The sequence below is a fragment of the Podospora bellae-mahoneyi genome (genome assembly GCF_035222275.1).
Source record: "Podospora bellae-mahoneyi strain CBS 112042 chromosome 1 map unlocalized CBS112042p_1.2, whole genome shotgun sequence".
Taxonomy (NCBI): domain Eukaryota; kingdom Fungi; phylum Ascomycota; class Sordariomycetes; order Sordariales; family Podosporaceae; genus Podospora; species Podospora bellae-mahoneyi.
Genome location: NW_026946360.1, coordinates 648,225 through 674,241, shown reverse-complemented (window position 1 = coordinate 674,241; position 26,017 = coordinate 648,225). Strand labels below are relative to the sequence as shown.

The 26,017-nt window shown below is 54.1% G+C and overlaps 4 protein-coding genes across 4 annotated transcripts; 1 reads left to right on the top strand and 3 right to left on the bottom strand.

Moving 5' to 3' along the window:
• Positions 1–235: 235 nt before the first annotated feature.
• On the bottom strand, positions 236–6,449 carry FAS1_2 (beta subunit of fatty acid synthetase; the record flags this gene model as incomplete). Its single annotated transcript, XM_062875593.1, has 3 exons — positions 5,457–6,449; positions 403–5,384; positions 236–346 (listed from the first exon to the last, which is right to left on the bottom strand). The coding sequence occupies exons 1-3, from the start codon at positions 5,977–5,979 to the stop codon at positions 236–238; spliced, it is 5,616 nt and encodes a 1,871-aa protein (XP_062736173.1). The 5' UTR covers positions 5,980–6,449.
• Positions 6,450–7,277: 828 nt separating this feature from the next.
• QC761_123305 (uncharacterized protein) lies at positions 7,278–8,126 on the bottom strand (the record flags this gene model as incomplete). Its single annotated transcript, XM_062875592.1, has 1 exon — positions 7,278–8,126. The coding sequence occupies one exon, from the start codon at positions 8,124–8,126 to the stop codon at positions 7,278–7,280; it is 849 nt and encodes a 282-aa protein (XP_062736172.1).
• A 303-nt stretch (positions 8,127–8,429) lies between these two features.
• Positions 8,430–15,681, top strand: FAS1_1 (beta subunit of fatty acid synthetase). Its single transcript, XM_062875591.1, has 2 exons — positions 8,430–14,218; positions 14,277–15,681. Exons 1-2 carry the CDS (start codon positions 9,022–9,024, stop codon positions 15,353–15,355), a joined length of 6,276 nt encoding a protein of 2,091 aa, XP_062736171.1. The 5' UTR covers positions 8,430–9,021; the 3' UTR covers positions 15,356–15,681.
• Positions 15,682–17,000: 1,319 nt separating this feature from the next.
• QC761_123290 (uncharacterized protein) lies at positions 17,001–20,297 on the bottom strand. The gene is made up of 2 exons (XM_062875590.1): positions 18,370–20,297; positions 17,001–18,307 (listed from the first exon to the last, which is right to left on the bottom strand). The coding sequence occupies exons 1-2, from the start codon at positions 19,572–19,574 to the stop codon at positions 18,067–18,069; spliced, it is 1,446 nt and encodes a 481-aa protein (XP_062736170.1). The 5' UTR covers positions 19,575–20,297; the 3' UTR covers positions 17,001–18,066.
• Positions 20,298–26,017: the final 5,720 nt, after the last annotated feature.

Below are 26,017 nucleotides of genomic sequence, written 5' to 3'. Positions count from 1 at the left end.
ATCAAAAAAAGCTTAAAACATAACCTAGTAATAAGATGCCAACATAAACGCCCTCAAAATCTACGCAGACAAATCCCATGCGCGCGCTCTATGGCGACGTCCCATCCCGAGGCCGTCGATCTAAATCATGATGTACACATCCTTTTCAAGTCCCTAGTTCCCAATTACAACATGTATGTATGATAGATAGTATAGTCCCTTTCGTCTAATCCTTTTCTCGTATTCATCCATGGGCTCAGAGCTGCGCTGTGGCAATGGCGGCCGCGTGGTCATCGGTGTATGTGATGGACACGTTGACGTATCTGATACCAGCCTTCTGAGCGGCTTCTTGAGCATAACCGTGCAGCTACAAGCGAAAAGTTAGATTATGATCACACCAGACGCAGGATCCGCTTTGCATACCTTGACTGTTGGTGAGCCAGTGCTGTCTGAAACGATCTCAATATCCTTCAGAGCCGCACCCGCTCCTTGTCCCTGGACACGCAGGGCCTTGAAGACGGCCTCCTTGGCACTCCATCGGCCAGCAAACGCCTTCTGAGGCGACCGCCCAGTGGAGGACGAGAAGCAGTACTTCATCTCGGCCTCGGTGAAGTTGCGGTCAAGGAAAGTGTCGCTGTTGGTGTTGATCGACTTGATGTCCTCAATATCCATACCCACCTGAGTGTTGGCCGTCTCAAGTGCCCTCGCGGCCTGCCCAATCATCATCTCCAAAGCTGCCTTGCCGCTCTGAGGAGAAGCAGGTGTGGCGGAAGCAGTCTTCTCAGAAAGCTTCATGAAGTTGGGAGGGAAGATGAGCTGGCCAGTCTTCTTGTCTTCCGTGACGCGAGCATCGGGGTTGAGGAGAACCTGGCTGAGCTGCTCATCGGTATATGGGGGCTTGTCCTTTGCAACAAACAGCGCGTTGTTGATCAGGCCGTTGTGGAAGTACGTGTAGGCCTTCTTCTGGCGAGCCTCAACCCTGGTCTTGTACGAGTTGAAGGTCTGCTGGTCAAGAGTGGCATACAGATACTTGGGGTGGATACCGATAGCCTGAGCACCCTTCTGGCCGAAACCAAAAGAGGTGACCGAGAAAGCTTTGACGCCATCGGTCTGGAGAGTACGGCTGGGGTAGACGATGTGATCAAACTTCTCCATGATGGCGTCGACGTTGTCAGCGTTGCGGTTACCAGGCACGAGACCACTGTTGAGAACCTGCAGGCAGCCGTTCAACATCCAGGCACCGGCAGCACCCTTGGGATGACCTGTGAGATACTTCTGGAAGATACCCATGACGGCATTGCCCTTGGTACGGCCAAGATGCTCAAGCTGTTGGCAAATAACAGAAGACTCGTTCTTGTCGTTGGCCTTGGTGGACGTGCCGTGGAAAGAAGCAACGTCAAGATCGTCGATGGTGAGACCCCAAGTGGCCAGAGCGCCACGCAGGGGAGCGATGCTGGGATCCTGCTTCCAGAAGTTGTTGCCAAAGCTGCGCAACACCTCGCGAGTTTGTCTCTCGGCCTCCTTCTCGATGTGCCTGGCCCGGTCTGCGACATACTCCTCAATCTCACCACGCGACCGACCCTCAGACTTGAGAGCCTCAGCCTCGTCGGCGAGGTATTGGTGCTCGGCTTCCTTATCACCCTGGATTTGGCGAGTGCGCCTCTCGATCTGGCGCCTTCTGTACTTGATGTCCAAAAGTGGCGAGGGGAACTTGCCGGAATGTTCACGGGCGGTGGTGAGAACACCCTGGCCGGGAGCAGGGACGGAGCGTCCGATCTTGTCAGAGGCGGTCGTGGTGAGGGCAAGAATGCCCCAAATGGGAACACCCATGTCGAGAGCGAGCTTGGCAGTCATGATGACCTGGAGACCGGCACCCTGAGCTTCCATGAAGCCGTTTCTAGTCGTGGTGGTGGGTCTGGACATCTCGGCAGGAGTGCGGCCATGGGCCATCTCGTCAACAGAGTTGCTGGTGGCTTTCATGTTGGCAAACTCGTACGAGCCCTCCTCACCAAAGTCATCATAACCACCGACGATGCAGATGCGGGCCTTGCCCTCCATGATGGTCTCATAACCGATGTCGACGGATTCAACAGCAGTAGCGCAAGCACCGACGGGGGTCTTGATGGGGCCAGAAGACGAGAGGAGCAACATGTTCACCCACGCAGCGATGGTGTTGATGAAGGACTCCTGAAGAATGTCGTTCTGGACCGGCTTGTCCTTGTAGCGATCGACGTGCATCTGGCGGAGAGCCGTTGATCCACCAAGACCACCACCAATGCAGTTACCCACTTCGGACACATGGACATACTTGTAGAACTCGAAAGGATCTGTGATACCGGAGGACAAGAGGGCCTCGGCAGTCGAGACGAGAACGTACAGAGAAACGGGGTCAACTTGGCTGATGATGTCCTCAGGGATGCCGTAGCGCTTGGCGTCCCAGCCAGTTGGGATCTGACCAGCAACGAGACGGTCGAAGCGAAGGGCCTTGGGAATCCAGAGGGATGCCCCCTTCCTCATACGAACAGTGTACTCGCCACTCTCAGGGATCTCAAAGACCTCGACCTTGTCTCCATGCTCGCGCTTGAACTCCTCGGCGGTCTCCTTAGAAGTCTGGAAGGGATCCAGATCCTCCTCAATGACGACCTCCTGGAGGAGCTGCTTCTTGTTGGGGTCATAGCCATCGAACAACTCGGGCTCGATCAGACGGATACCGGAGTGCTCCAAGATGTACTTTTCGTACTTGGCCTTGATGTCCTTGTCCTCCACAGGCTCGCCAGTCTTGCCATCAACCCAGCCGGAATATGGCTGGCCCTTGATGGGACCGTTGTGGTTCCTGATGAGACCCATCATCCAGGCCATCTCGATGCAGCCCTCCAGGGAGAACTCGCCGTACGCCTCCATCTCCCATCTAGTCCTCGAGTTGCCCCATGGACCAACCTCGGCGAAACCAGTAATGACGACAACCCTGTCGAGATCGACCATGCCCTTGAGCTTGTCGTTGAGAGGAGCAACCTCGGACTTCCAGTCGGGAAGGGTGGGGAAGTCGTACTTGAGATTGGCGCGAGGCTCGATGACCTTCTTCTTGTAGAGGACCTCCGAGTCTTCACCGTTGACAATCTTGTTCTCTACAGCGGTCTCCTTGGTGACGGCACGACGAATCTCGCTGGTCTCGGTGATGGACTTGCGCTCCTTGGTCATCACCTCGTTCAGGTTGGGAATAAACTGGAGACCACCGTTCAAGTCGGCAAACACGGGCTCATTCTGGCACAAATCGACGACAGTGGGAGACATGAGTCCAAGAAGGTTGAAAGCCATTTCCTGCTGCGAGAAGGTGCGCACGCCAAAGTTTTCGACAGCCTCGGCCACCATGTTGTTACCAGCCATGAGACCAGTGCCACGGGTCCAGCCGATGATGGCACCGCAAATGGTGAGGTAGTTAGCCCAGTCCTCGGCATGCCACCTGTTGAAGAGAGTCTCGAGGCCAAGCTTGGACTCGGAGTAGAGACCGTCACTGCCGAACGTGCCGTGGTTGGGAGAAAGGGGGAGAATGACCTGAGCAGGACGGGTCTCGAAACCACGGGCGGCCTTCTGGGCCTTGACGTTTCCGAGAAGACGGATGAGGTTGGTGAGCATGATGCGGTGAGCAAGCTCAGACTTGGAGTCGATGCCATCGATCTGGCGACCCTGCTCAGAAATAGCGGCAAAAGGAACGATGAAGTCCAAGTCCCAGCCAAGGCCGGTCTTGGGGTCATAGATGTACTCGACAAGGGCGTTGACATCCTGAACGCTGCCCTGGTTGAAGGGAACGACCACGAGCTGAGAGCCGCGCGAGCCATAACGAGCATACATGGACTGGTAATACTCGGTAACCTCACGGGAGAAGCGAGAGGTGGTGACAACAACCTTGGCACCGCCAGTGATGAGGCCCTGGAGAACCTCGGCACCGATGGAGCCAGCTCCAGCACCAGTCATGAGCACATACTTGCCAGCAAATGTGACACCATCCTTGGCAGCTTCCTCCAAGCAGTCAAGGTACAGGCTGGTGAGCTTCTTGCTGTAGTCCCAGCCATGCTGAGTCTTCTTGCGGAGATGGAGGAAGGGAATGGTCTCAGTCTTGCCCTTGGGCTTGGACTTTTTGACAAGACCGGCGGCGGCGCTGGCACCCTTGCCGTTCTCCTTGGGAATGATCTGGCTCTCGTTCATGCCAAGAGAGCGGATGATATCACTGTACAAGCTCTTGATCTCGAGCTGCGATGTCTTAGGAAGCTTGTGCTGCTGCTTGATCAACTTGTAGATCTTGGACAGATCATTCTGAACCTTTGTCCTGCTGCCGTACTCGGAAATCTTGCCACCCTCGGCCATTTGTTGGACATAATGCTCGAGCTTTCTGCAGCTAGCGCGAGGAACCTCCTCATACTTCATGTTGCCGCGAGCATCAACAGTGGTGCGTGGGCCGGTAGGGACCGCAACATCCTTGTACACAGGGTCGGCAGTGAGCACCTCCTTGCAGTTCTCGATGAGCATGGCACCGAGCTCTTTGGCAAGCTGATAGGTCTCTCCACGCTCTGTTGGGCAGTTGTCGATGTGATATTGCATGAACTCGAGGAGAGCTGGATTGGAACGGTTCATGATCCGGATACTTTTGCCAACAATTTCACGGTCAACAGCCTGCAACCGCCCGAAAATGATGTCGTAGTACATGCTAAGAGCATCTTGACGGGCCCAGTTCCATGACGAATCGTAAACGCGAGCCTTGAGCGGAGTAAAGACGGGTTCAATGCCAGAGGCGTAGAAGTCGCCATGCTCGGCCATCCAAAGATCAATCTGGGCCTGCAAGACCTTGGAAGACTCTTGGGAGGCCTGGAAAGCCTTGTCTCCGGCACGAATGTCCACCTTGAGATATCTCGCAGTGAGCTCCAGCTGTTGCTTGAAAAACGTCTTCTGGTCGCTGGTCAGAGCCTCAATCGCCGCCGGGTCCATCATCATGCCGCCGCCGGAACCGCCGGCTGGGCCAGCAGCCGCAGCGGTGGACAAGCTGATGCCAGCGCTGGCGGCGTACTTCTGGGATACGTCGTCGAGGAAAGCCTTGGCATCAGCCTCGGACCCCAGACGCGCGGCTGGCTCCATAGTGATGGCCAGCAGAAGGACACCGTCTTGGCGTCCGGAGCCCAAACCCCACCTCGTCTCGAGGTACTTCCTCGCAGTCGTAATGTTGAATCCACCGGGCATCTTTGAAGAAATCAGACGAGCGATAAGACCCTGGGTGGTCTTGCCGAGGTTGCCATCGAAAGTGGCCTGCAACGCAGCACCGAGCTCATCCAGCGGTGTATCTTCGGGCTTTTCGGGTGTCGAGCCAAACTCCTTCCCGAGGTCACCGACGATTTCATTCTGAAGTGTGGATTTACCTGTGTTTCTCGTTGTTAGCAAAACTCCAAAATAAAGAGGGGTTTTTTTTTTCAGGGGTCGCGAGAACATACCACCAACCAAGTCCTTGATGGCCTTGCCCAATGGAATGTCAGATGCTCCCTTCTTGAGCTTCTGAGCAACCAAAGCCTTCACAATGTCAACGGCCGGCACCGGCGCATCGGGGACTGAGGCAGCAGGGCCAGCACTCGGTGGTGGAGGTGCCGCCGCAACAGCAGCTGGGGCCACCGCAGCCGCAGCGGGAGCACTGGAAGAGCTTGGCGCGGCTGCTACCGGCTCAGGCTCCTCTTCAACTGGGTCGACATCGTAGTAAATCTCTTTGGCGTCCTTGTTGTAGCAGAGAATTTGTCTTTGAACAGACTTTGCGGCGTCGTAAGCTTCGTACTTGGAGGCGAGCGTCCTCTTGGCCATTACACCAAGGGTATCAGCGGGACCGATTTCCACGATACGCTCGGCAATCTTCTCGGCAAGAAACACATCTTGTGTCTCAATCCATCTGACAGGAGAAGCAAACTGGTAGGCGAGAAGCTCGACAAGGAGCGTGTGGGCGAGCTCCTGCTCAACTTCGGGACGCATCTTGGAGGGGCTGCTGGAACGTAACTTGGGAAGAAAAGAAGAAGCAGAAAGGGAATATCGTAGGGGGTATCTTCTATGAACAAGCGGTGGTCATGAACCGTTCCCAGTGAGACCCGGGGGGAGAATTGGCGTGATGGTGGTGGTGGTGGTAGATTAGTGGGAGGGTCGATGCCGTCGCCGAGTTGGTGAGGTGGAGGGAGGGAGGAGGGGCGGGAAAAAGGTTGGACGAACAGGCGAGGGCGTGCCTGAGAAGAAGAGAGATGAAGATTAAGACGGACCCAGCTCGTTCCACGCAAGGGGCTTCGGGGATGCGGAACCCAGACTTTTGACAGAGGGGGGCAACTGGAATGACAAGATAGTCGTGAGACCGGGGGCAATAGACAAAAAAATTGGGAGCTACCGCGTCTTCAAGGTGCAACTGTTGAATGAATTTTGGGCTCGGCAGACCCCTGCAAATGGGAGTGCCCCCCCATGCCGCTGGCGCACCTTGCAAGCTGCTTCTCAACCAAACTCTAGGCCTAACCTGATTCAGCCTAGCGCACATCTCACTAGCTACCCCACAGTGTTTGGAGCAGACAGCGACCGAAGTCTCGATACCTCCGCTCGACAGCCGTCACCGCCGAGTTTCACCGCAGCCCAATGTCTCCCGGTAGAGACCAAAAAGCAGAGAGCAAGCAACCAGCAAAAGGACAAGACCCGAGACTCGACGACTGTGCTCCGTGTCCTGGACACTTCGGACACGCCTGTCGGACCGTTTCAACCTTGAGCCTCATCACTGCATGGCGTCATGATCCCGGAGATCCGGATAGACCTCGGCCGTGTGTGCTCCTCTGCCAGATGCCAATCATGCCTTGCCAGGGCATTGTAAGCCATCAAAGGCTTGTTTATTGTCTATTTGGACCTTGGCTGACACGCTCTGCAAATTTATCAATCTGGTAGTGGTACAGCAGCACCGCATGGTACCTCTGTCTCCGGCATGTAGAGTCCCTGTAGATCTGGAGATATCAGATGGCTACAGATGGTCGCGGGCGCAAGCGGAGAAAGCTGTCCGACCAGATCATCATCCCTTGATGCATGTTTGCCATCCACTATTTTTGAACCTTTGGGCCCTAAACACGTGGGCTACAATTCAGTTGACATCGGCTCACACACGATCGTGTGGAATGTCGTGGTTGGCCGTGGGGACTGCCCGAACGGAAGAGAATTACAGTCGAGCTTGTCTCCTGGCGTTCCGTTCACACTGAGTCCTTGGGCTGCAGAGAGAGTTTCCACATTCGGACCTACAAAGTAGGTTATTCTCACCTCATGTCTTGATAGTACCTGGTGCGTCCGTCTACTAAAGCAGAGGGACACCTTCTCGGCAACGGAACCGGGACTTCCTCTGACACCCGTAATTCAAAAGGCTGAGCAGATATTCCAGAAAAAGGTGCCGGCCCTGCCTTCAAGATGGCATTGGACCAGTATGTGACTTTGTAGGATGCTGTTCCAAATGTTCCAGTTGATCCGACTGATACGGCAGACCTGCGGCGAGGCGTTGTTATCAACCGGAGATTCCAGACCGGCACTGCCGGCTCCCCGTGGACCTCGACAGGCATCCTCACGGTGGAGCCATGGGAAGCTGAATGAAGAATCTTTGAACCCCCAAAACCTGGAGAAGCACGGAGCCACGGATCTACGTACGGGCACAACGGGATAAAACGCAGGTACGTCGGCGTGCTCGGGGTAAGCACTCGGGGCATGGCCCAATGATGAACAAGATCTGTAAGATGATGCTTGAGATCCCTCCCATATGTCCCGAACTGAAGGAAGGCTCTCGACGCTACACAAAGTCTCGGGTCTAAGAAAAGCCAGGCCTTCCGGAAGAATGGATGCATGGCAAAAGGACCCTCGCCGCTCCGTCCTATCGCTCCGTTATCGAGGGCAGTGATCTGTGTGGGCAGTGGCGGGCTGAAGTTTGCTGGGGTTGGTGGATGGCGGGATACGTCGGGACGTTCGGATGGAGGTATCGATACATGATGGGCAGATGTGGGACATTGGGGTCGTCGCTGTGACAGGTGGACCAAGTGGGGTTGCCGCTGTGGAACCCTCTGTTCGCGGGTTGGCCGGATCTCAGGCTCGGCAAGGTACAGCGCATTAAGCGGGTGCATAAGCCTCGCCACAAGTACACTGTGCCAGACAGTGCACACAACGAGGGGTCCTGTCGACAGGGGGGGATCTGGGTGCGGATGTGTCGTGCCATCCCCAACAAGATCCCAATTTTTTTTTTGGCGAGCGACGAAAGCAGCCGCCAGCCGTGGATTCGCAGGGAGACAGCCGAATTGCGTTGGGCCTTTTTACGCGTTGCCATCCCCCAAGGTCGACACCAGTGGAGGGACTACATCCACATCTCCACCTGATCCGGGAACCACGAGGGGCTTCTAAACTGCTGCTGACTGCTGCTTGCCTTCCTCCGGTTGCTGTTCTCCTTCCTTTCCGTCCGCTTCCTTCTCCTGAGATTGATCTTGTTCCCCCGCCACCGCCCTTCCCCGCCATCTCTCGCCGCCCCTCCTCCCTGGGCTGATAATACACTTCCCACCCACTCTCCTGGGCTTGAGAAGACACGAACGAACGAACGAACGATCCAAGGGCAGGTCTATCTTAGGATTTCAGTCCCTCCCTCCTCTCCCACCTGCCACCTCCCATCAGTCCCTGTAAGCCTGCCTCCTATCTTGCAACCTATGGCACCCTCCCCCACCACCCCCCTCGTGCTGTGCCAGTAGTTCGTTTGCTCATCATCCAGTCAGCATTGTCTTCGCGGTTTTCGACGCAGAAAAGCGAATTGTTGCCGGCAGTTTAATTCTTGAACTCTCCCAAATCGTTGTGCTGGTACGTGATCTTTTTTTTTTGTATTGATCATCTGGCTGGCTCACCGCCAAATTGGAGACGAGACGAGGGAGGGGGGGTGCCATTGGCTTGCAACAGAAAGCTAACAAGACCCAGGGAGTTCATAGAGACCAACAAGTCCACTTCTTTATTAGATACGATACCCCTATATCTTTCATAATGTACGGTTCCGGGACCGGCCCTCAGACGGGCGCCGTCACACCTAGATCGTCGGCCTCGCTTCGTCCCCTTACAGTTTCCCACGGCTCTCTCGAGACAACGTTTTTGATACCCACTGGCCTTCATTACCATGCCTCCGAGCTCAAGACCCGTTTCACTGCCAGCTTACCTGCGCCTACCGACGATTTGGCTCTGGATGATGAACCATCTTCGATCCCGGAGCTGGTGGCTAGATTTATGGGCTTCATTGCCAACGAAGTGGCCGAGGGCGAGGATGATGCACAGGGCTCGTATGAAGAAGTGCTCAAGCTCATTCTTAACGAGTTTGAGAGAGCATTCCTCAGGGGTAACGATGTCCACGCGCTTGTCGCGAACCTGGAGGGCATCGATGCCAAGAAGTTGGAGGTGATCCGCAGCTACTTTGCTGCTAGATCTGCCACAAACAGGGCGATGAAGTCCCACCAGTCTGCTCTTTTCCGTGCTGCCGATGAGGACGCTGCCCGGATCTACAATATCTTCGGTGGACAAGGAAACATTGAGGAGTACTTCGATGAGCTCCGGGAGTTGCACACCACCTACCCATCATTCGTCGGCGAGCTCATTTCCAATGCCGCCGAGCTCCTTCAAACACTTTCCAGCCACCCCAGCGCTGAGAAGCTGTACAGCAAGGGTTTGGATATCACCCACTGGCTTCACCACCCCGAATCGACACCAGATCTGGATTACATGGTCTCAGCGCCTGTCAGTTTCCCGCTCATTGGTCTCGTGCAGTTGGCCCATTACGCTGTCACCTGCAAAGTCCTGGGCCTCCACCCCGGTATTCTTCGGGAGAGAGTCACTGGCTCCACTGGTCACTCCCAGGGTATCGTTTTGGCTGCCATTACTGCGGCTTGCGACTCGTGGGAGTCCTTTGAGGAGCTTTCCAAGTCCGCCTTGACCATTCTCTTCTGGATTGGTGCCCGCAGCCAGCAAGCTTTCCCCAAGACGTCTATGACCCCCACCCTGCTCCAGGATGCCGTTGATAACGGAGAGGGTGTGCCCACCCCTATGCTCAGTGTTCGCGATCTGCCCCAAAGCGAGGTTCAGAAGCACATTGACCTCACAAATCAGTATCTGCCAGCCGATCAGCACATCTCTATTGCCCTGATCAACAGCCCCCGAAATGTGGTTGTTGCCGGTCCTCCAAAGTCCCTCTGCGGTCTGAATGCTCAGCTCAGGAAGGTCAAGGCTGCCACCGGCATTGACCAGGCCAAGATCCCCCACACGCAAAGAAAGGTTCGCTTTGTTAACCGCTTCTTGCCTATCACGGCTCCTTTCCACAGCAAGTACCTGGAGGATGCCACGAGCTTGATTGACGAGGATCTCAAGACCGTCAAGATCGACGCCTCGTCACTCGGCTCGGCTGTGTATGACACCAACACTGGAAAGGACATTCGTGACTCTGTCAAGGGCAATGTTGTCCCGGCTTTGGTTCGCATGATCACCAGCGAGGTTGTCAACTGGGAGAAGGCCACCGTTTTCCCGCAAGCCACCCACATCTTGGACTTTGGTCCGGGAGGTATCTCGGGCCTCGGTGTTCTCACCAGCAGAAGCAAGGATGGCACCGGTGTTCGCGTCATCCTGGCTGGCACCGTCAGCGGGACCGTCCCGGAGGTTGGCTACAAGTCTGAGCTCTTCGACCGTGATGAGGAGCACGCTGTCAAGTACGCTGTTGATTGGGTAAAGGCGTATGGGCCTCAGCTCGTCAAGACTTCCAGCGGGCGGACCTATGTCAGCACCAAGATGAGCAGACTGCTTGGTCTCCCGCCACTTCTGGTTGCTGGTATGACCCCTACCACCGTCCCCTGGGACTTCGTGGCCGCCACCATGAACGCTGGGTATCAGATTGAGTTGGCCGGTGGCGGTTACTACAATGCCAAGACTATGACCGCTGCTATCCACAAGATCGAGCAGGCCATTCCTGCCGGTCGCGGTATCACTGTCAACCTCATTTACGTCAACCCCCGTGCTATGGGCTGGCAAATCCCGCTCCTTGGCAGGCTCAGATCCGAGGGTGTTCCCATTGAAGGTTTGACCATCGGTGCCGGTGTTCCCTCCATCGAGGTTGCTCAGGAGTATATTGAGACGCTTGGCTTGAAGCACATCTCGTTCAAGCCAGGTTCCAGTGAGGCCATCCAGGCTGTTATCAACATTGCCAAGGCCAACCCCGACTTCCCTGTCATTCTCCAGTGGACTGGTGGCAGAGGTGGTGGTCATCACTCGTATGAGGATTTCCACGCCCCCATCCTTACCATGTACGGCCGTATCCGCCGCCAGGAAAATCTCATCCTGGTTGCTGGCAGCGGTTTCGGTGGTGCTGACGATACCTATCCCTACCTCACCGGTGAATGGTCCACCAAGTATGGCTACCCCCCCATGCCATATGATGGTTGCATGTTCGGCAGCCGCATGATGGTTGCCAAGGAAGCGCACACGAGCAAGGCTGCCAAGCAAGCCATCGTCGATGCCCCAGGTCTTGATGATGCTGCTTGGGAGAACACTTACAAGGGAGCAGCTGGCGGTGTTATCACTGTCATGTCTGAAATGGGTGAGCCCATCCACAAGCTCGCCACCCGCGGTGTTCTCTTCTGGGCCGAGATGGACCAGAAGATTTTCAGCCTCCCCAAGGAGAAGCGCCTCGTCGAGCTCAAGAAACAGAAGAGCTATATCATCAAGAAGCTCAACGAAGACTTCCACAAGGTGTGGTTCGGTCAGAAGAAGGACGGAACCGCCGTGGATCTCGAGGACATGACCTATGGCGAGGTTGTGCGCCGCATGGTTGCCCTCCTCTATGTCGAGGATGAGAAGCGCTGGATCGACCCATCCTATGCCAAGCTCACGGGTGACTTTATCCACCGTCTTGAGGAGCGCTTCACCACTTCTGCTGGCCAGCCATCTCACTTGCAGAGCTATGCCGACCTGGACGAGCCCTTCGCTGCCGTCGAGCGTATCCTGTCGCACTACCCTGATGCTGAGACCCAGCTCATCAACGCCCAAGATGTTCAGCACTTCTTGCTCCTGTGCAAGCGTCGTGGCCAGAAGCCTGTCACTTTCGTCCCCACTCTCGACGGCGATTTCGAGTTCTTCTTCAAGAAGGATTCTCTCTGGCAGTCTGAGGACCTTGGTGCCGTCATCGGCAAGGATGTTGGCAGGACCTGCATTCTGCAAGGTCCCATGGCGGCTAAGCACGCCACCAAGGTTGACGAGCCCATCAAGGAGATTCTTGACAACATTCACGAGGGTCACATTAAGGGTCTCACCAAGGACCTCTATGGCGGGGATGCTTCCAAGATTCCCACCGTGGAGTACTTCGGTGGTGATCTCATTGACAAGCCACTTCCGTTGGATATTGACGGCCTCACCATCGCTGTTGACGCCAGCAAGCACACCTACCGCTTGAGCTCATCTCCGGCGACGGAACTCCCTGATGTTGAGTCTTGGATCAACATGCTTGCCGGTACTGAGCGCAACTGGAGATACGCCCTGCTTCGGTCCGAGGTCATTGTTCAGGGGCAAAAGTACCAGACCAACCCGATGAAGAAGATTTTTGCTCCGGCTAGAGGCTTGTTTGTTGAGATCACTAACCCTGATGATCCTGCCAAGACTGTCATCGTGGTCAAGGAGCAGCCTCGCCATAACCGCTATGTCGAGGTTATTGAGGTCAAGCTTGATGGCAAGGATGAGATTGTCGTCAGCTTGATCAAGGATACCACTGCCCTTGGCAAGTCGGTCGCCCTGCCGCTCCGCTTCAAGTACCGCCCTGAAGCTGGGTATGCTCCTATTCACGAGGTTATGGAGAACCGCAACAACCACATCAAGGAGTTCTATTGGCGTGCATGGTTTGGTGATGAGAAGTTTGATCTCGATGCTCCTGTCACCAGCAAATTCGACGGCGGCAAGACTGTCATCACCAGCGAGGCCATCAACGACTTCGTCCATGCCGTTGGCAACACCGGCGAGGCTTTCGTCGACAGACCCGAGAAAATCATGTACGCCCCCATGGACTTTGCCATCGTCGTTGGCTGGAAGGCTATCACCAAGCCTATCTTCCCTCGCACCATTGACGGTGACCTGCTCAAGCTTGTCCATCTCTCCAATGCCTTCCGCATGATGCCAGGTGCCGAGCCTCTGAAGAAGGGCGATGAGGTCCACACCACCGCCCAGATCAACGCCGTCATCAACCAAGAGTCTGGAAAGATGGTCGAGGTGTGCGGCACCATCACACGTGATGGCCAAGCTGTCATGGAGGTCACTTCTCAGTTCCTGTACCGCGGTGTCTACAACGACTTCGAGAACACTTTCCAGCGCAAGGTCGAGACGCCCATGCAGGTGCACCTCGCTAGCACCAAGGATGTCGCCGTCCTTCGCTCCAAGCAGTGGTTTGTTCTTGACGATGCTAGCCCTGATATCGAGCTCCTTGGACAGACTTTGATCTTCCGTCTGCACAGTTTGGTCAGGTTCAAGAACAGGAACGTCTTCAGCCACGTGGAGACTCGTGGCCAGGTTCTTGTGGAGCTTCCCACCAAGGAGATCATTCAGGTTGCTACCGTCGACTACGAGGCCGGCGAATCCCACGGCAACCCAGTGATTGACTACCTCCAGCGCAACGGATCTTCCATCGAGCAGCCCATCAACTTTGAGAACCCCATTCCTCTCAGCGGCAAGACCCCTCTCCAGCTGCGCGCCCCTGCTTCCAACGAGACTTATGCCCGCGTCTCTGGTGACTACAACCCCATTCACGTCTCTCGCGTCTTTGCCGCTTATGCCAACCTGCCCGGCACCATCACACATGGCATGTACTCCAGCGCTGCCGTCCGCAGCTTGGTTGAGACCTGGGCCGCTGAGAACAAGGTTGGTCGCGTTCGCAGCTTCCACGCTTCTCTTACTGGCATGGTTCTTCCCCATGACGATCTCAATGTCAAGCTACAGCACGTCGGTATGGTTGCCGGTCGCAAGATCATCAAGGTCGAGGCCAGCAACAAGGAGACGGAGGAGAAGGTCCTTCTCGGCGAGGCCGAGATTGAGCAGCCTGTGACGGCTTATGTCTTCACTGGTCAAGGTTCTCAGGAGCAAGGCATGGGTATGGACTTGTACAACAGCAGTCCTGTTGCCAAGGACGTTTGGGACCGTGCCGACAACTACCTCTTGGATACTTATGGTAAGTGTCACTTTTGCATTTTCGCCTCGCTGTGTGGCATGTTACTAACAGGCTGCAGGCTTTGCCATCTCCAACATCGTCAAGAACAACCCCAAGGAGCTCACCATTCACTTCGGTGGTCCCCGCGGCAAGGCCATCCGTCAAAACTACATGGCCATGACCTTCGAGACAGTTGCCGCCGATGGCTCCGTCAGATCTGAGCGCATTTTCAAGGAGATCGACGAGAAGACCACATCGTACACCTACCGTTCACCAACGGGTCTGCTTTCCGCCACCCAGTTCACACAGCCCGCCCTCACCTTGATGGAGAAGGCAAGTTTCGAGGACATGAAGGCCAAGGGTCTTGTGCCCAGGGATAGCACCTTTGCTGGTCACTCTCTTGGAGAGTACTCTGCTCTGGCTGCTCTCGCAGATGTCATGCCCATCGAGTCTTTGGTCTCTGTCGTCTTCTACCGCGGTCTGACCATGCAAGTCGCGGTCGAGCGTGACGAGCAGGGTCGCTCCAACTACAGCATGTGCGCCGTCAACCCCAGCCGCATCAGCAAGACCTTCAACGAGGAGGCGCTCCGCTTCGTGGTCGGCAACATTGCGGAGAGCACCGGCTGGCTCTTGGAAATCGTCAACTTCAACATCGCCAACATGCAGTATGTGTGCGCTGGTGACCTCCGTGCCCTCGACACCCTCGCTGGCGTTACCAACTACCTCAAGCACATGAAGATCGACATTGAGCAGATGCGCAAGGACTTCCAGCCCGAGATGGTCAAGGAGAAGCTGGTGGAGATCATCCAGGCGTGTGCCAAGGAGACCGAAGCCAAACCTAAGCCCCTGGAACTCGAGCGTGGGTTCGCCACCATCCCTCTCAAGGGTATCGACGTGCCCTTCCACTCTACTTTCTTGCGGTCTGGTGTCAAGCCCTTCAGGAGTTTCTTGCTCAAGAAGATCAAGCAAACCACCATCGACCCTGCCAAGCTCATTGGCAAGTACATCCCCAACGTGACGGCCAAGCCGTTTGAGTTGACCAAGGAGTACTTTGAGGATGTGTACCGCCTGACCAACTCGCCCAGAATCGGCCACATCCTGGCCAACTGGGAGAAGTACTCTGAGGATGGTGCCGCGGCCCTTCAAGGCGAGGCGTAAATGAATTCAAACTAATGGGTGGATGGGACGATTATGTGAAAAGGAAATGGCAAGGAAAATCGGTTTTTCTATCAAAGCATGGCTGCATGGAACTTTTTCTTTTTCTCATTGTAGATGTTGTACATTTTTTCTTGTACTCTTTGATGAACCCGCACATTTTTGTAATGCGTGTCATGTATGGGCAGGCGGTTTAACGGAGCGTTTTTGGGAATTTGGTTTGGTATGGTTTGGTTTTTATCGGTTTTTAGAAGTCATAAGATTTTACAGGAGAGGAGAAATAGAGCCTGTGTGCGGTACAAGCCGTAAAATGTGTTGGCGTTGCGCTGTTGCGTTGTTGTGTTGCTATGTGAAGTTATTCGCAACCCCTTGATGGCGAACAACAGCAATAGACAACCTCATGAGGCCCGCCTACAAAAGTCCCAACGGCGGCTTCGAGAAGCTGACGTCTCTTTCCCCGCAATGAAATGTCATGAAACTTGGGCTCTTGTGGGCACTCTGGGTGTCAGACAAGCAAGCCCCTGGGTAAGGGGAAATCGAAAAGGGTGTGTGTACAAAGTGGCGTTTTCCACGGGTCCCTTTGTTTTGGAAATTTTGGGGATGATGGATGATGGGGTGGGCAGCAAAGAAAGGTACAGGTACTTGGTTTGCCGTACGAGTCAGCGCGATTGGGAAGACCTTGCGTGGGAGTCGGGGATCTACAATACTACAAAAGCACCGGACGAATGGGGGGAATTTTCATGGAGGATGTTGTTGTGGGGTATAGGGCTCAACATTGGGGGATGTGGTGTCTGGCCATGTAGAAAAAGGTGGAGATGGGGGGTGGTGTTGAGTCTGGCTCTCAACAATGCGCACACTGTGGTTGATGGCGGAGCTGGTTTCGGGTTCGGGCATCCGGAAGGGGTTCTCGCCAGGGTAGATTTTTGGGGTTTGGGAATGGACGGATGGTTCTTTTGGTGGCGATGGCGATGGTGATGTCTGCAGATTTTGGCGGAAAGGGCTGATAGAATTCTCGGTGATTTTTTGGTCGAGACAGAGCTTCACCCACTGACATTTATGTGTCTTTTTATCAACCCTGTCCTCGTAATGGATGTACACAAGGCACTGGGTTTAGGCATAGTTTCGATTATGGGCGAGTTTGTGTTGCTGTGTTGACAGAACTAGATCATGTCTAGGTTGGCTGAACGTGCTTTTAAAACTTGGCATATTATCTCGGTTTTTGAAGAGCTCATCAACTGGGTTTGGTGTAGTGGTTAATTGGGAGTCAATTGGGCGAGTGAGTGAGTGAAGGGTTGAGTGTGAGTCTGAGTTTGAGACTGCCGAGCGCTGCGCACTTACACAAACTCTGGCCTTCCCAATTGGGAAGCAGCCACAGAGCACAGAGCACCTGCTCTCAAAGTCACACCAAGCACTCAGTCAAGTTCCTGTCACAAACATGAGATGAACACACAAGCGGCCAAGTCATTCTGTCTAGTTCTTTCCGTTGTCTTTGCAGCAATTATCTATCATATACCTATCATTCTATCATCATCCACTTTTTACCCCTTTCCAAACCCTCCTTACCAGACATGCATATGTACCTATCACCGCATCTCAACTCCATGCAAATGCCAAAACGTGAAACATATTGATGAATGTTTTAATGTTGTGTTGGTATGTATGTATAGTTGTTGTATATGTATCGACAAAAGAAAATGCTTTGACGTTTCTGTCCATCTGTGACTGCCTTCGTCCCCGTGAGAGGAGAGTAGTTGGGTTAGAGTGCAAGAAAGAAAGTAAAGCTCCTGGTGAGAGCCACGCATATATGCCAGTACAAGTCATCCCCATCATGTGAGCTCATCCCCTCCTCCAATTCATATCATTTCCATTTCCATCATAACACGCCATTCCACCACCATCCAAGCCCATATTCCAACAAAAACAAAAAGAAAAAAAGAAAAGAGTAAAAAACAACGTGAAATGCTCCAAAAAATGCTACCGTAGATGCCCATGATCATGATGAGATACCCAAATAGATGTCAGAAAAAAGAAGAAGAAAAAGGAAAAACTCCCCTTGTCATCATGCTGCCGACAACCTATCCCATACCCAACCATTCCCCTCCATATGCGTTTGTGAGAGTGTGTGTTGAGTGCGCCTGTCCCCCCTTTTCGCCAAGTGTCTGTTGGTGATGAATGATGATGAGAAAACAAAAAGAAACGCCATGTCCATTAAACATCCATGCTGACCCGGATTAGTTCCTTTCCAAAAAAGAAAAACAAACAAGAAATCGCTGTAGTGATAATAATAGCAGCCAAAGGGCAAATGACACAACGAAAAACGCTTTTTAAAGTAGACAAGATGGTGAAAAGAAAAACAAGAAAAGGGCCCAGATATAGAACAAGAATGAAAAAACACACGGAAAACTCTACAAGGGAAATAAGAGGCGAAACGTCGTCATCGGTGCCCCGTGTTCTCAACCATCTCAGATCAAGGAGGCGTCGCCATGTTCTCCTTATGGGTTCCCAGAACTTTGGGAACCTGTCCGTCTCGTGGTTGGGCAGCAACACGTGGCAGCTGTGTCGGGCGCCGAAAACCACTGACAGGGAGAAGGAAAGCCGGAAAGTAGGGTGTTCCAACCACATCCAACCGCCTTTCGGCCCGAGTACATGACATTGCCGGTGGCAAGGAAAAAGTTCAAAAAAAGACTGCAGCTCAAAGTGTGCAGTCGGTCGGTCTAGTAGACCGGCACGGGATTCGCGAATCGCAGAGGGCTCGATGGTGCCGAGGGCGGGCGGTCACTTGAGTGGGAGTGCCGCCGGCCGAAAATGCTCTGCATGATAGCCCTGGGGTTGATGTTCTCAAAGCTGACCGTCTTGTGAATCAAGGGAACGGGAATGTGATGGACCTTCTTGGTCTGCCATCGCTCCTTGATGCAGTCATCCACGAGAGCCATGAGCCCGGTAGACATAATGACACTGAGGAATCAAGTTAGCAAGCTGCCCGTGTACAAAATTCAGGAGGTGGAAAGAAAACTTACTCGGCAACATCAGTGATGGCATCCACGATGGTCTCATCGGCGATCCACATGAAGCAAGGAGGCACCCAGCCACCAGCGTTCTCGTCAGCGAGCACCTGGCTGGGAGACCTTGTCTCGGGAACGATATGCGCGACCGGCGCGCTGGAGTTCCCGTCTCGGATCAAGTGGAAGGACACTGAGTTCAGCTGCTTGTCAAAGTGACGCTTCCAGCTGTACTTGTGGCCCCACCACTCAAATTCGTAGCGCTTGTTGTTCTTGCTGCCCCGACGATGCACATCCACACGGGCATAGTTACTGAACTCAAGCTTGATAGTGTTGGTAGGCTGCGGCCTCTGGGCCTTGTGATGATCGAGTGACAGACGAGACAAGTTGCTCCGATCGTGGAAGATCTCATCATCCGCATCAGAAGATGAGTAGCCCGTGCCAGGGCGGCCCAAGGCTGCCATGCCCGACTTCGCGCGGCGAAGAGCCGGCTTTCCACCACCCAAGTTCTTGATCGCGGTCGACATGGAGCGCTTCAGCGTTGGCCTCTCATCGTGATCCCTGGATTGGGGCCTCGAAGGAGCGCCCGGCTCAGTGTACTTGCGCTTCGAGTTGCAAACCTCGCGACCAGAATCCCTCGAGTACCGACGAAGCGAGAATTCCCGCTTGGCCAGATCGTACATGCGAAGATGGAAGAGCTGGATGGCCGTTCTCCTCCGTCCCGTCACCACTGTGTCGATCCGCAAGTTCATGTTTCCGTCGGAAGTAAACTCATCATGGCGAATTGTCAGGCGGTTGAGCGAGGGGAAGAGTTTGGCGAAGTCTTGGGGGGTTGAAGGGCGGACATTGGGCTCGACAAGCTCGCGGCGGTACACGGGAAGCGGCGGGATGCTGTTGTACTCGTAGTCCAACGACTTGTCGTCCAGGGTGGCAATATCCTCAGATGAAGCTGTCGTCGAGGCATATGTCTCGACGGAGGAGCGCGAGTCGAGGGAAGTGGTAGGGCTGACATCGTTTTGGTAGTCGTAACTCCTGGACGTACCACTGCTTCCTGTTGATGCGGGGGAGCGCTTCAAGCCAGAGGGACGGGGCGAGGTGTAGAGGGAGGTGGGCGCAGTTGAGTTAGAGCCATATGAGTCGTTACTCCTCCTATTTCGAGATTCCTGGCTGGTGGAGGAGTGACTTGAGCGTGTTTGCCTTTTGGGGGTAGTAGAAGGAGGCATATTGGAGGATGGTGAGGGGTGTGTGTGTGTGAGGTGGTGAGAGTAGAGTGAAAAAGGGGTGGGGAGGGTGGTGAGAGCGTGAGAGGGAAAAGAGGTGAGGGGTTTGTTCAGACGAGATGTCCGAGTTATGGCTGTTGTTGTTGCTGTTCTTGATGGTGAAGTGGGGAAGAAAAGGGGGGTCCCGAGCTTGGAGGGCCGGTGGGGGCTCAGGATGGTCTTATAGAAAGTGACCCAATATCCAGGGGATGGCGGATTGGGCGGCAGCGAGCTCAGCGCCGTTGAAGACCTTGGGAATTGGAAAGGGTCCGGAATAGTGTGCCGGAGTCGAGCCAAGGGGGGGGGCTGCAACTACAGAGACAGGGTTGCAGTTGCGTTGTTCGGGGTCTGCAGGTGTCAGGTAACTTCTTAGGTTAGGTCGGGCATTAAACGCGGGGAGCTGGCGTCGTGCGTTTTGCTGAGGTGCCGTGGTTGCTTTGAATCCTCGACAGGTCGAACGAACAAATAGATTCGGGGCGGCAGAAAAGTGAACAGGTGGGTTGTGCAGATGTAGACGCACAAGCAGGAGCAGGAGCAGAAGCAGAAGCAGAGATGCCTTGATACGTTGATACGTTGATGCGTCGCGGCGTTGGATGAAGTGTCTTGGGATGCTTCACTAGCGGTTGACAGATCATATGGGGCCCAGATAGTGTAGAAGCACTTCAGGTCGATGGATGGGGACGTCGTGATTTTAAGAATTCCTACCATGTAAAAGAGCCCGGTGCAACCCCATTAATGCTGCTGCATAGAACGCTCAGGAAAAACGGACCTCCCCCCCTTCGTGCCCCAGGCCAGCCAGGATGGTGCGGTCATCGGAGACGGGCAGATGAGGTGCACATAGAGGCAGTACATGCCATCGCCCTCATCCGCCCATTTGTGCTTCACCATCACCAGCCACTTGCAGAGATGCAGGACGTGGCAGGTGAGTTGTGATTGGTGCACCGTTGTCATTGGCCAGAAAGTATCCATAAGCACACGGTAGCGATTGGTCCACCTTTCACAGCATCTCCTCATTGGGAATCCTCATGTGGTACTTGGTGCGTGGGAGGAGTGAGGAGGACCGGTGACAGTTCCCTTCAATCCAAACTCCAATTTGCGTACCGAATCTGTAGATGCAGTCCGTAAAAGTCGCTCATGCCCCCCGTCCAGGTAGAGGTCCACGTGGGGGCGTAGGGAAAAGACACCAAACTGGTAACGCCGGAACATGCCACTCATGCAGCTACCGTGGGCTGTTGGGACAGTGCCAAACGCTCAAAGGGTCCCCTAACATTCTGGCCTCCTGACACTGCAGGAAGGGATCATTCTCAATGGGATGACGCTGACACTTTCTTCGGACTTGAGCGGCAGCTGCTGCTCTTGCGCTGAAACATTTTTTTCCTTACTTTACAGCCGGAGCATTTTTTCCAACCTCTCTCATCGAACAACCACAAAGATGTGCGACGAACCGTTCACATCAGCTGGCTTTGTCACGGGCACGTTCGAAATACGGGCACACGCAAATCCTGCATGTCTCCAAGTCCACCATCCTGACAGCATCGGTCATCCTGCTGCGGTTGGCAGCAGACATCCCGGGTCATCGACGTAATGTCTCTGCAGCATCGCCCAAGGTAACGCTGCGTTGCGTTGCACTGTCGACAAGGACGGCATCGTTTCGATTGCGCTTCATTCCAACAACACAGCAGTCATGTCGAGATATTCTATTCTTGCAGCAAATGGTGGACATGGACAACGAAGCGTTCGTAGCAAACCGGCTGGCTTCCTGGTCCCTTCTCGTTTCTTCTAGTCAACCGATGCCGTGGACGTCGCCGTAACCACAACCCCTATTTCTGAATGTTATCTACAACATCTGCTTGGCTGATCAGAGAATTGCATATGGCGGCTATCATGGCATTCTCAAAACTACCTTGCTGGGATATCCTTGAACAACAGAGCACGGCAACACGGGCGACGTCCCCTAGGACCAGAGAGTGCAGGGCGTCACCAGCCACAGTCATCACCAACAGGCTGTACGTGGCAGCTGCATCAGCGGGAAGAAAAAACGCCAGAAGCGCCTGTCGACGCCGGTACCTTTGACGGAGCCCAACCATACTGAGTCCCAAGCTCAAAGGCACAATCTGTGGTGAAAGGGTGGGCAACGCGTGAGGGGACGGGAATCGAGGCTTGCATAGGCCATTCGGGCCCCATTGGCTGCGACCAAATCGTGGGGAAGGCCTGCAACCACCGACGACGGATTTCTCATGAACACACCACTTACTCAACGATGCAACTATCACCATCCAATTGAACGTCAATGGCCTCGGGAAAGCCATGCCCAGCCCACCTGGGCTATCTGCTGCCAATGAGCGCACGGTCTCCCGCTGAAGAGAGAACACCCACTGTGTTGTTGTGGGACTTGTCCAAAGCTGAAGCTTGAATGTTTGGAAGATCAACAGCTTCAACAAGGACAACGAGGGCCAGCTATCTAGTGCCGCGCTCACTTGTGCGTTGTGTTGCTCGGAGAATGGTTGTTATGGCATCACAACCGTGGATGCTTCGGTCGGCGAAGACTACTTGCTCGGCCGCATGTCATGGCATGAGATGGTCTGTTTGCCGAGCCCAACCTCTTCAAAGAGTTGAACGAGCTGGCAGCGACCAAGTCACCTCAGTCCAGATCTGCTCACTGGCCAAAGTCTTGAGATGGCCGTTTAGAGCTTGGCGCTGTGGGCTATTCTCCGCATATGGAGTAGCGACTGTTCCCCTATGCAGGCCAGGACCATTGAGCGTCCGCCATTCTTTTTATGTTGACTTGTGTCAAGCGTTCATTCGTCAACATATCGGGCCTCAACACCAACCCCAGCACGCCAGCACGTGGCCGACAACGCTTCTTTCCTTGATGCCATTCGCGAGCTGGGGCTGTTTATCTGTTCATTTGCAAGGCTTTCGCAACATGGCTCCGCTCTGTCGTCCTGCTGCCCGAAGAGACCCGTATCACTGGGGAGACACTACCCAAAATGCTGACATTGCGAGGTGAACTGCGGGCTGACTGATGGTTCCCAGGGATCGCTTTTGGCGCCTGAATCTGGGGTGAAAGAAGGCGACCAGATCAAATCTGTCCGGGGAGGTTTTCCTATGTCTCAGATGCCCATCCATCACGGCTGCTGCCGGTGTCATCCCGCGGGGGGAGCGGGCGGGGGGAGTGATGAGCACATATCTTCCTCATACAAAAACTGCCCTGACTTCACCGTAGCTCGGCGTTTGGGGACAGGCGCGCGAGATCGCGAAAGGGCTTTGGATGGGGCTCCTGGCGATCAAGTGTATGAGACTGGTCTCTGTTGATCTGCCATGGAAACGCGGCTATTTCATGTGGATGTGTGGAGGATCTCGTCTGATCTCCCGTGGACTGGTCACCTCATACCCAGAGTACTGCCACACAAGCTGATGCGCAGTCTCCTCAGCTGACGTTGACTGTCGAGGTCTAAAGAAGGCTGTTCTCCTTCACCGTCTGTGATTATCCAAGTTGTCGGATGGTGCCCTTGTTATCCTCGAATGCCGTACCCGATGGTTTGGAAAGGCTCTCTGAGCCTTGACCGGCGTGACAGGTGATGATCCTGTGCATTGCGATTTGCCTCCTTGATGGCTCGGTCATGACCTAGACGCGTACCAGTGTACCACCAGCGAGAGGCCAGCTGCGGGTGGCAGCGCACTTGGCCGTCCGCTCGTTCACAGAGAAATTGCTGCTTGTGACGCATCTGACGCAATTGGTGCTCATGCCCAATGACAGGTCTCACGGTTGATCGCTTTGGGTATTCCTTCCAATGCCCGCCTAGATATCCGAGCCTGGACCGTTCTGGCAGCGGGTCATCACGGAAAGTCATTGTCGCTTGCGAGGCGAGGTAGTTGTCTTGACTATTAAAGGTGCGACAAGGGCGAGAAGACGGCATGGGGCATGGGACCCTCCTGTCATGGAGTTTCTCGAGGCTTTTTTTGTCCAACCACTGGCGGCTACAAACATATTGATTCCTGTCAAAATGTCATGAGCCGTTATCAAGCACCTGCAAGTAGCTGCAACTTTTTTACCACCTCTTTCCCGTCTGCGACTGCCAAAGACTATTGGTCAATGGTTCTCCAGCACATGATCCTGTCAAGGTTGCATACCTTACCTCGCGCAAGGAGATACATGACATATCTTACACCTTTCACTTCACAACTACCACACCTCGGTGCTGTTTGTTCATAAGACTTTTGTATGCACCAACACGTGAGCGAAGCGTAAGCGCGCCCTTCTTACTCTTGTTCTTCTCGACGCCGAAAGGTGTGGGTTGGGTTTCGATAAATGGTTGTCCGCCGGCCAATGAATGCAGGTGGTCGCTGGCACGACATGATTCGTGGAAGTCTCCTCTGCCTCGCTCGGTGCAAGGTTTTCCTTTTGTCACTGAGGATCTTTGAAGAACTGCCTCGTGGGCCTCGAGAGAAAAACTCGGAATCTCGAAGAATCGCACCCTCTCGAGGTTTTTGCGTGCTACCCTTCTGTTCAACGTTGCCTTTTTGCCTCTCCTCCATTGGGGTACAATCGCGATCGCATCAGCCAGCCAAGGATACAAGTGGCTTATACGGTGGGGATTGTCGAACCATGAGGAGAGGGTTGCGGCTGCATGCGCTACTTATCTCATTGGGTTTTGAGGGAGGGGAATTTGCCGGTTGATGGGTTTTGGAAGATGCCGATTCGTTCGAGTCGTATGTAATCCGGGAGGGAAAACATCTCTTCGCACCCAACTGGACTGGCTAGGTAGGCTGATGAAACCTTGCACCTTTTTGTCGCCCGTTCGACGGTATACCAGTCCCTCCATCCCGTGGCGATCGAGGAGGAGGTTAGCTATGATGGGGGATCAATGCCACATTGTCTATGTCCCTCAAGGTCATACCATTGTGTCGTCGGGACTCGGTGCGAAAGGGTGTCACTTGCTCATAGAGTTTCGCCAAAAGTGCCTCTGATCGAGATCTGTGAACATGGGAATTTTCGAACTTGATGGATAGGAATCTGGGTGATTGACCTGTCTCCTAACCGAGTATGACAGCTTACTCAGATTACAAAGTAAATAAGATCTACAAAAAAATGAAATCAAGAGTGTTATATCGGCGTTTCTAGACGTGCATGTGTGGCTATGTTCTTTATCATCTACCGTTTTGTGTTTTTGTTTTCCTTACAGTTTGCGAGCCTTCTTCATATTGATTGCCCCCACGACCTAGACGGCAACACTCACCGAAAACCGGAACGGACATTAAGTGCCCCATTCCTATCATATCCGGTCAATTCGAGTCGAACTTGAGGGTGTAGGAGTGGTAAGCTTGAGGGGTGGTGACACAACATGAACCATGGGCCAACCATGCTATGTGCGATCTGAGAGAAACAAGAAAGAAAGAGAGGTCAGCAAACTCTCAGTTTTTCTTTTCAACCCCCATTGTTCTCTCTGCCAAAGAGCAATAGTGGACAAGTCAATGTTGGTGTGGCATGTGCCACTGCAGGAGCGGGAGGGTGGTAAGTTGCAGACTTGGAGTTTTGAAGGGGTAATACCCATTTACCTCTCCAAAGCCATCATCATCTATCTCATAGACCGGGGAGTCTACCCGCGCACACATTTCCTCCCACGTCTGTGAAAGCTGCGTCGTGACGTGTTCAAAAAGTGCTGTTGATGCAAGAGGAGGGGGAGGGGGGGGCGGTTCACATGACATTATTGCCCCCTTTTCCCTTTCTCGTCCACGTTGGAAACTGAATTGGCTTGTTGGATTGGATGTGTGTTGGTTCAGCCAACAATCGATGGACAGCACCTCACGATGATGCGGGAGGTCGAGGCTCGAAGAAACAAAAACCGGCCGCATTGAGGATATGTGGAAGAGGTCCTGCAGGCTTACACATAGCCTCTCACTCACTGTCCGGTGTCACAACGGCTGAGCCCGCAACAACATGGGGAAGCAATCCGAGTGTTCCATGTGGTGGGCCTACGCCGCTTCAATACATTCATTAGGTCTCGCACTCAGTCTCCCGGTGCAGTTCATGAGCCGAAAGATTGATGAGGTCGGAGATGCCTAGCCCAATAGCTTCCTACCTCGTAGGGCTTGTGTGACTGTCAATCATGGTGGCGGTGACGTCCATAATTGATGACTGTACTCCGGCCGTCATAGTCTTCACGATTATAGGATGAAATGCGCTGCGATTGACACAGATCGCTCAGCAGTTATAGACTCAGCAGTAAACAGCAGTAAACTGTGGCAAAGACCAGAGATGTAGGCGGACGCAGGTCGTCGGGAAGGGGGGCTGCATGTATTGAGCGGTTGGCAGGTGTGTTTGCCAGTTTTGCATGTTCCGCATGTATGGGAAGGTAGGGCATTAATGCAGTGTTGGCGCATGCCATTTTAACTGGGCACACACC

Coding starts and splice junctions, on each gene's coding strand:
- FAS1_1 (XM_062875591.1), top strand. CDS start 9,022: ATGTACGGTTCCGGGACCGGCCCTCAGACGGGCGCCGTCACACCTAGA. Junction 14,219..14,276: donor CTACCTCTTGGATACTTATG/GTAAGTGTCACT, acceptor AACAGGCTGCAG/GCTTTGCCATCTCCAACATC.
- QC761_123290 (XM_062875590.1), bottom strand. CDS start 19,574: ATGCCTCCTTCTACTACCCCCAAAAGGCAAACACGCTCAAGTCACTCC. Junction 18,308..18,369: donor GCCATCACTGATGTTGCCGA/GTAAGTTTTCTT, acceptor TTGATTCCTCAG/TGTCATTATGTCTACCGGGC.